At 38.9% G+C, this 9,869-nt stretch overlaps 1 protein-coding gene across 6 annotated transcripts in view; it reads left to right on the top strand.

Moving 5' to 3' along the window:
• Positions 1–9,869, top strand: part of PDE7A (phosphodiesterase 7A) — a 149,040-nt gene that overhangs the window by 59,911 nt on the left and 79,260 nt on the right. Inside the window, exon 1 of one of the 6 annotated variants that reach the window (XM_019527736.1) lies at positions 7,052–7,241. The exons of 3 other annotated variants lie outside the window; for them this stretch is intronic. In XM_019527736.1, coding sequence (XP_019383281.1) covers positions 7,182–7,241 — 60 coding nt within the window. In that variant the 5' untranslated portion in view covers positions 7,052–7,181. Of the gene's footprint in view, positions 1–7,051; positions 7,242–9,869 lie in introns of those variants that run through there. 2 more of the 6 variants (XM_019527737.1, XM_019527740.1) reach the window with 2 other exon arrangements.

Here is a 9,869-nt window from a genome sequence, read left to right as displayed (position 1 = left end):
CTTCCCATCGATCACTAGGTCGCCGATTTAGGTCATCCCGAGTAGCCAGTACCAGGTCGAGCAGCACTTTGCCTCTTGTTGGCTCATAGACTTCTTGAGTCAGGTAGAGGTCATCCACACATGAGAGGAAGCTTTGCGACCGCTCGGATTTTGCTGAGTGATCCTCCCACCAGATGTCTGGGTAATTGAAGTCTCCCATGACAACCATGGTCCTGGAGCATGCAGCCTCAGCCAGTTCCCAAGTGAACTCCTAGTCAAGCTCAGGACTTTGGGTGGGAGGTCTGTAGCAGACTCCCACCGTTGTGTCCCCTGTGCCGTGTTCTCCACAGATTTTAACCCAGAGGGTCTCCAGTCATCCACCCTGGTCGCCAATATCAGCTTGCAGGGACATGTAGCTTTCCTTAACATGGAGAGCTACATCCCGCCCCTTTTACTTACATGATCCCTCATGTACAGGGTATAGTCATCTATACCCGAGGTCCAGTCATGGGTGGAGTCCCACCAGGTCTCTGTTATCCCATTGACGTCATAATTATTTGCATTGAGCAGGAGGACAAGCTGCTCCTGCTTATTCTCCAAGCTCCTGGCATTTGTGTACAGGCAGGCAAGTGTCCCTTTGGGGGCTCTTGCCTTGCCCACAGATTATCCCCACACTGAAAAATGGTGGCGGGGGTGCTTTAACTGAAGCTCATTCAACCATTTTTCAGGACTGGAATACTAATGCTTGAGACACTCTGGGTGCTTTAATTAGAGAGGCTTTCAGAGCTGCTCTAATTAAAGCCCCCCCCCCCCCGAGTATATGTATAAATGCCCTTAGTTCCTTGCATCATGCTATTTTTTTTGTGCATTTTGCTTCCCTTTGTTGCCAGGTTTTGAAAGGTAATGTCTGGTCACTAATTTGCTATTGTATTGCTGAGGAATTTCTGCAAGTTGACAGTTCTTGGTATCTGGGAATAAACTATCAGGCATATCCAACACCCATCATGTATTCCCTTAACATGGAGAAGAAATTAACCCCTTTGATTTTTATGGCAAGTGTCTTCTTACTAGGCTACTAGCTCCCTGATCTCTTCTGGTACCTTTCTCAGACCTGAGATCCAGAGATCAGCAATACCTTACAACAAGATGCTTCTTTAACAGTGATTAGCTCTGAGCACGGGCTACATCCATCACAGCCTACACCAGAACTGCAGATACAGTCACTTCTCCCCTTCCCCTCCTCCCATTGCACACAGTTAGTTTCCCAGATAAAACGGCTCTCTGGGCTGTATGTCACTGACCCCTGCCTTAAGCTATCACACTTCCGATTCCCCATCCTGCATCTTTTCAATGCTTTGTGGAATCCTGTAATATACTAATGGTCTGACCAGAACCCTGCAGGAACCATGACACAGGTATCCAGTGACCAAATGATTGTAAAGTAAAATATAAAAAGCCATTGTTCTGAATACATACAGAACTGTGATATTAAGCTGACATTAAGGCCTACCATTCTGAGGGACTTGGGGTTATCTTCCATTAATTTCAGGAATCTGCCTTTTCTCTTTCATTTTCCTGGGAATATTATCTGGCCATTAATTCCCCCTCTGTCCTGAGAATGGCTTTCACTGTTTATATCCCTTTGATTGCAAAGCTCTCAGACAAATATTTCTAGGCTCCAGGCCACAGTAACATGTCATTTTTCTGTAATTACCCCCTCCACAAATAGTTGTTCAAAAATTGCTCATCTAGTTTTAATTTTGTTGCTTTCCCTACTTCATTTGAACAGCACCTCATGAATTAAATCAGTGCTTTCTTACTGGAAATGATAATAACTTGGTATATAATGACTTCCTCTTGTTGACCAAGTAACAGTATTCATAAAACTATTACATCTTAGTATTCTTAGGGTAGTGCATAGCAGTCCCAGTCAGCTTAGTACATTGAACGTAATCAGTGTAACTGTTAAAGTGATTTATTATGGAAAAATGGAATGATTAAAATGATGGCTAAACTTGGAGACCTAAACCTGAAAATTACACCAAATATGTACTGTTATGTGCTGTTTGTGGTATAACTGAAAATCTGTATTATTTCTAAATGTAGTAAGAAATTGAATTGTTCAGCTTTCTCAATTAAAAAGACATCTTTTGGCATTAGTTTTGTGTGAATTTTTTTGGAATAGTACGAGAAGACTAAAACCCAGCCTTTATGTTGTTAAATATTAAGATCTCCAAAGTGTCTAACTGCTACTACTTTCACTGAAAGTTAAATACTTTAAAAAATATAATCAGATTTTCCACTGCAGCTTTTGCGTCACTTCCGCAAGTTCAGCATGCCCTATATAGATACCTAATTCGTATACTGGGCCCTGTAATAAGGCTATTTCTGTCGATGAGATTCCAAATTTATAGACACTGATGTCAATGCAGATGAGGCTGGCCTAATATGGTCAAGGGAGGGATGTGCCATGTTAAATCTTCTTTACACGGACAGATAAAGGTTAGTGCCAAGATTGACAGGTGTCCAGTGGGTGGCAAGGAGCTTCAGAGAAAAAGTTTCTTGCTGGTATTGCTACAATTTTTGTCTCTTTACAAAATAATGCAACATATTTGTGCATTTCCAATATTCCTACTAGGTACCTAGCCAAAATAGAAAATGTGTTCTTTATTTTCATGTGTAGAATTTGTGTTCTACAGTCTCTATAATCTGTATTGCTAGAAAAATCAATTTCTCTTAATTTTGGAATGTGATGGCCAAATCTGAGTCCCATATTTGTTTCGGCTTGCTTTGAAAAACTGAATATGAAATGTCGTGATGTACAGCTCTGAAATAACATTTTTGTAAAGGAAGAAGGGGGCATTTACATATGACATAATTAGAGGAGGTACAGTGAAACGTTTGAATAAAACAGGGAGAATAATTGTAGTGCTATCATGATTTAAGCTGGCAAATGAGATGCTTATACAATGATAGGCAGACAAGGTTCTTTGGGTAAATCTGATATCTTTCATTTGACCAGCGTAAATCGTTGGAAGAATGCAGATGGATCTGCAAACGCTTCCTCAGTCTGATGAAGGATGTTTGTGCCCAAAAACTTGCTAAAAAGAATTTGTCCAAGTATTTGAGTTGGTCTAATAAAATATATCGGTTTTGCGTGAAGAACCTTGTCTGCCTATGCCCTTAGACCAGGGGTGTCCAACCTTTTTGAATGTGGGGCTGGATCATGAACTTTTTATCACCTGGTGGGCCATACTCAAAGACCTCACAGGAAGTGGTATCACATCAGGAAGTGATGCCACGTGACCTTTGACACCAACGAAGTTGCAGGAAGTGAAAATGAAATGCGGTTTAAAATCCAAAATAAAAACAATATAAACAATATAAAAGCAACAATGAAATAATACCAAACACTCTCATTCCCTGTCTTCTCATTCCTGTGTTTAGGGTAGTATAAATAATTCAGGAGCACCTTGCCTCAAGGAAGCTGCTAACGTGCACATATACCTGTGTGCCTCTGTTCACTACAGTGGCTGGGTTAGCAGGGTGTGAAGTGAATTCTGGGTAGACTAAGTTGTTGAAGTGGCTTTGAAGGCCAGTAGAAGGCAAGGGAGTGTTCTTGTCTCCTCTTTGCTTGTAGGAGGTTAGTGATTCTCAACCAGGGTGTTGAAGGCACCCTGGGCTTCTGTGGGATCCCCTTATGGATGTCATTAATATTAGCACTGTTAGGGGTACAAGCACCTACACACGATTCAGAAGATAAAACTTGATTTCAAATAGGAATCAGTAGGGTCAAAAACATTCTGATCGGTTGTGGTCTGAGTTTGTTGAAGCAGCAGAATTGCACTATTGGTTTTCAGTAGTCAAAAAGGTGAAAGCTATGACCTGGTAGTCTGTGAGGGGTGGCTCGAGTCTGATGAGGTTGAGAACTTCTGGCTTAGGTGATAAAGCCTTTTTTCAGTTGGAGAGCAGGTGCTACTTTGCTGGTAAAAAGTGAATCTGCTGCAACAGGGGAGGCTCAAGTATGGAAACATTCCCATTTTTTTTGCTGGCAGAATTATATAGCATAGACATGGTGTTGGTGCTCCTTTCAATTTTTAGTGTGGCGTTTGACACCTAAATAGTTTCGTTAGTGATTCAGTTTCTTGAAGCAGTGCTTTCTGGAACTTGCAGTTCACTGTTGGCAAGAGATTGAAATCAAGTGGAATCTCAAAATTTAGAATTTTTGCAGTGTGAACTAGCCTTTATTTGCTACTACAGTATAAATGTTAAATATATAATTCTTCAATGCTTAAAAACATGCATTTAAAAAAAATAACATAACTATTGCATAAAAGTATCCTTTAACTTTTTTTATAACTTTTTAAACTTTTATTTAAAAACCATAAAACACAAAATATTTAAACAGTGCATGAAATGTCCCAGATAAATACCTGTCATGTATTACCCCTATTTTACAGAAGGAAAATTGAGGCAGTTACTTCTATTTTACAGAAGGGAATTTATGAAATTCATGTGCATAAATAAGTATGTGACAGCAAGGAAGTGAAAGTGAGTTTCCAGAATGAAGTTAGTACCCAAAACACTGCACCAGCCTACCTTTTTAAAAATCCTTGTTCTCACAATACATTTAAAGCGTGGGGCCTTCTAGCATAAGGATATAGAGAATTGCTTAGATGCCTGCTCAAAAGTAGAAATACTTTGTTCGAGTCTTTTTTAGAAGGTGGAGAAACAAATGGTTGATGAAGCCATATCCTGATGAATGTTATGAGGCACGGTGAGCAAATGTGGAATGGTAGCAGAATATGCTTTGGGGCTGAGTAAAGGCAAGATTATGATTTTTTTTTAAATGTAAAATGATGTGATGGACTGTTTTGTATGCTTAAAGGAGAGTAGGCTGGTCTGAATTACCACTGTTTATGAATTGGTGTGTACTTACAGGCTATCAACCTTTCATTGCTTCAGTGTGTGCTGGATTAAAGGCTGTAAGGAATACTATTTATACTTACTATTTATATTCAATCTTATTTGTCCAGAAGGAAACAATGAGAAAATGTAAAATGAAGCTAATATTGGTGTGATGGTCTGAGAATCACTAGCAATTTCCTAGGAATTCTTCTGCCTGTTTAGAGCACGTTTTAACACACAGGAGATTCATCCCCAAAGTTCCTGATCCTGGATAGCATCTCAAACAGGTTGGATAATTGTTGTAGCCACAGTGTTCCTCAGAATATCTTGCTTTTCTTTGTCAAACACCATATTTTGTTTTCTTATCCCATAATCACAGTAGAAATGGTCAAAGCATCTTTTTCCCCCCTTTATTTGCTGCAGCTTCTTTTTTGTGCTTCCTGTGCATCTCCTTCAAATCCATGTGATCTTTTTCTAGAGAATGTAATTGTGTACTTCCATTATGAGAATTTATATTCCTCCAGAGCTTTGTCCTTGTTCAGAATTCTGTTGCTGAAGCTGCGTGGTATTCTAATAGCTAGGCCATACCTTGATGGGTCATATACTCTTGCTTTTGCTCCTGATACACAGATGAAGAGTACCCTTGATTTCATACAGCTTTTTATTCTGCCTATGGGGCTGCAAGTAATAATAATAAAAAATAACCTTTATTAGAAAAAATGCTAATCCCCTAGCTTTTTTTTTTTTGCCTTCAAACTTCCACCTGTTCAGGACTTTTCTTGAGAAATTATCTTGCGAAAAGGAATTTGTTTATTCTACTCTCTCCAGCATCCAAAACATTTTAAGCAGAAGGACTAGCTAGTTACTTGAAGGCATAGTAGCAAGGATGATTTACATTGCAACTTTTCCAGGCTGCAGCACCTTTACAAGATCTTAGTTCAGAAATCAGAATGAAGAAAGAAACATTGGAAATGAGACCATACATCTCTGCTCTTAAAATGTTTCTGAAGTTTGTAAAACAATGAACTGGAGTTACTGAAAAGGCATTTTAAATGATGAAGCTGAGAGGGATGCTTACCCTCTACAGTTGCAGATCCTTTAGACTGAATGACATTGTTTCTCTTTACACTCCAGGAAAAGATTAATTGCTGCACTAGTGGCAGATTGTCCTAACATGCAGATAGTCTGGGATTATAATGTCTCATGGTACTTTTAAAGTGGGTTTTTCTCTCTGATGGCATGGACAGGTGAACATGTTGCTGTGCGGTAAATAAAGACAAAGGAAGAAAGAAAGGTAAGGTACTGAAGCCTTAACTTTTACTTACTGTGGGTAGTGCCTTTACATGGGAGTGCCTCTTCAGCCACTGATGTGGTGTGAAGCCCTGCCCTTACTCACTTCATCGTAATTTGTTAATGTGTCCATGCCCTCGAGTGCAAAGCCTTATCAGAATTTTGATGCGTTTTTAAACAATCTTTTATCATTGGTAACTGTTCTGTTTCAAAAGCTGGAGATGGCAAGCCCTGTGAAAACTGCAAGCAGCCTTGGACTGTGGATATGAAAGCAATATTGCCTTTGGTCATGGGGTTTTAGCACAGATGGGTGGGATTACTATTACACAGGAATGGGTGCCCCATGGGTTTATGGGAAGGGACTGCATGCATTCACTGCATTAATCTTGTAGCAACATGAGATAAAAGCAACCTTGAGCTGTAGCCCAGAGTATTGTGGCTACCTTGCTGTTTGGAACTGATAGCAGATTATCTGAAGTGTCTGAATGTCAGCTTCAGTGAAATGCAATAAAAACAAGGCTTCTCACAAGAAATAAGACAAGCAAGTGCCCCATACTGTGCAACCCCTGGTACTTTTGCAGTTTGCTTTGAGCTTTTCCAGTATGACATCTTGTAGTTATTTTTGTAGCTAGTCCTGTTAGACTCAGGTGCATTTTTATAAATCAGTTTAATCTTACGTTTTTCTCAGACCAGTTGGTATTTCCATTTGCTTTAATAAAATGTGATATTGTGCATCTCCTTTGGTTGTAAAGTGTTGCTGCTCATTGTTGTATTCAGTCGCAACTGTGCAGTGAGACATACAGGCAGTACTCTCATGCAGAGTAAATTCCCAAAACAGTCAGGTGATTCTGGCACTCATGCAGCTGCTTGAGTTTCAAGTCAGTGCCTCACTGTCTTCTGTCACACGATTGCCTGTTATTTATCAGGCTCTTAAACACCCAAACAGCTTTCAGCGCTGGCTGGATTTAGGAAAGAGATTATGCTACTATCTTTTGGGTGATCCAATGGGAATTACATTGATCTGGTGTTTAGCCCTGATTCTTATCAAGTGGATTGCATCCAAGGTAGGCCATGTTGTTTTGACTAAGTGCATTTATATTAGTCCGAAAAGGAGTCACATAGTTAAGAACTGTTGTTTACAGATGCTTAGATTTGTCCAAATTCTAGTATCTGTTGTAGTAATCTATCCTTAAATTAGGTTGTGCTGCTTAAATGCTTATACAGATTTAAATGGCTTTTTTGGAATACCCCTTTTAAGTATGATGTATATTTCTGGAGTAATGTTAGTAGGGTAGACAAGAGAAACCCAGATTTGTTTCTGTGCAATAATGGGACCTATTTTACTAATATAACTTAACTTTACAATAGTTTAAAGAAACTACAGACTTTAGGGCATGGGAAACTTATTTTCAAAAAGTATTTATTTTTATGCAGCATGGCTTAGTTTTTCATATGTTAGTTTGGCTGGATAAATTTTGTTTTAAAGTGTGTTGCAGTGTTAAAAGATTAAATTTTTGGTAGTCTTTTTTGTAGTTTTCTAATTTCAGTCCTTGTGCCTATTTTCATAACATGAGGCAGTCTAATATTAAACTTGTAATTGTCCTCTACTCATATGTACTATGGAACATTCATGTCTCTTGTAAATGCATGTTATTTTCTAATAATCATTTTAAGGTAAAATCTTGCCCTTGTTAAGTCAATGAGGGATTAGCCTTCCTTGTAGTTGGGCCAGAATTTCACTTCTAGTCCTTTTTGCTTGTTCTAGGGACAACATTGGTTGTCTTATTGGTTCTTATTCTTAGTAGCCTCAAATTTTAAATGAAAAATAATGCTACAAAAAGTAGGGCATTAAACAGTGAGTTTGGGAAGGTAGTTCTGGAGTTAGTGGGAAAGATGAGAGACTTGAAAAAATCAGAAGTAATATGTTAATTACATGCTTGTAGTGCTGCTTATTAATATTAATAGCTTGGGTACAGAGTACTGCTTTTGGGTTGAGCTAGACATGATGAGCAATATTTCCCAGACAGCTGTACTAATGTTGTTCGGTCACTCATTACCTGCAATGTAGCTCTAGGCATAAGCAGAGACTGACAAAATTCTCAGTTCTTAGTAAATGACGTGGTAGTTTTCTAATGAAGAAAGACTAAAATGTGCCTATTAATGTTTAGTTGTGAGAGACCAAAATTAAACCCCTGGTTACTTGAAGCTTTACAATTAATGAAATATCCCGTTATGTCATGCAGCTATTATCACTCTGAAAGAGTTGTTTTAATTTTCTTAGAAACTACTTGGCTGAGTGAGATTTTTTTTTTCCCCCTTTAGAATGGACAAATATTACTGCGGACACGGAAGAGTAATTAGCAGTTCTAGATAGCTGACAAGACTGCTGGTGCAAAAATTATTTACAATTTACGTAAAATGCCAACCACCATTTAAAACTGTTTCTTTAAAGTGTAATTTTTATTTCTTGCACCTATTCTACCAGTTTGCTGCTGCTTTTGTCTCCATTAGTCACTCATATGACTTTTTTTCTGTTATGCTGTCCTGTTTTTCCCTGTCTTTAATGATCAAGGTCCAGTCTCTGCACCTCCAAATTCCTCTTTTAAAGCCAATTAGCTCCTTCTGCTTGATTCTAATTACAGTGCTTCCCAGGTCTTCTGCCTTGGACAATGATCAACATTAAAGCATAGCACTCTCCAGTCAGGTAAATGAGAACCTGTTGAGGCAGTTGTCTGTGTGTCACAGCATGTCATAATCCTTTGAAGTAGTTACTGAGATCAGTAAAGCTGCCCAACAGACTGTATAGACAAGATGTAGGGAGTTCCATTCTCTAGAGCCCATTTATTTTAAGACCCATCTCATGGATGCCTTCAGCCAAAGTTCAGAGCATGCTACCAAACGACCTTCAAGTTCAGGTGAAATGGTCAACTCTACCTTTCCTATTGCTGTGTCAGAAATCTGAACTATTCAACCAGGAAGTGAGTGCTTTTGCAATGTGGGTGCTCACCAGCATGGTGATGCAGGAGCCTGGTCGCAACCTTTTGTGCCAAGAAGCTAAATACATTTGGCATCCTATTATCTTAATAGCCTTTATTTTTGCAGGCTTTCTGTGACAGACTCACTACCCTTTTCAAAAGCTGAGGGTGGCATCTAAAGCTTTTGGCCTTCCAGGCTTCCCCATATCAACTTGTTTGATGTGCCACCACCTTAAATACTTGATATTCTGCTTCAGATGAAGTGAGTGTTTGGGATCCCCTCAGATGCTTGTTTTGTCCCTTTGCTTGTACTAGATCCTGAGGATCATAGATATCTGGGTCTTGTGGAAGCTTGCACAGACCAGTGGATTATTATCCCAAGAGTTTGATTTTATTTATTTATTTATTTATTTATTTATTTATTTTGCAGAAGGTAGCTCTGGTATTCAGATATGAGAGAGTTGACAGGCTTTTGGTGTCTTACAGCAGGTTGAATAGAATATGTATTGGAATGATAGGTGTAGGCTACAAATTTTTTGGGATAAATCACTTTTTGGGATAAATCATAAAAGGATAAGTAGTGCTGGCAGCTTTTTGTCCAGAGACACCTGCTTCTGAACAGTTTATTTTGGGATTACATCACTGAATCTGTCAGAAGAAGTGACAGTACATTCAGGTGCTCACTAAACACTGATTAGAAGAGCAATGTGCATACAC

Source organism: Gavialis gangeticus, unplaced genomic scaffold (assembly GCF_001723915.1).
Source record: "Gavialis gangeticus isolate Ggan-Ray unplaced genomic scaffold, GavGan_comp1, whole genome shotgun sequence".
NCBI classification, from domain to species: domain Eukaryota; kingdom Metazoa; phylum Chordata; order Crocodylia; family Gavialidae; genus Gavialis; species Gavialis gangeticus.
Note: the sequence above shows the minus strand (reverse complement) of the source record. Positions and strands in the feature narration are given on the sequence as shown.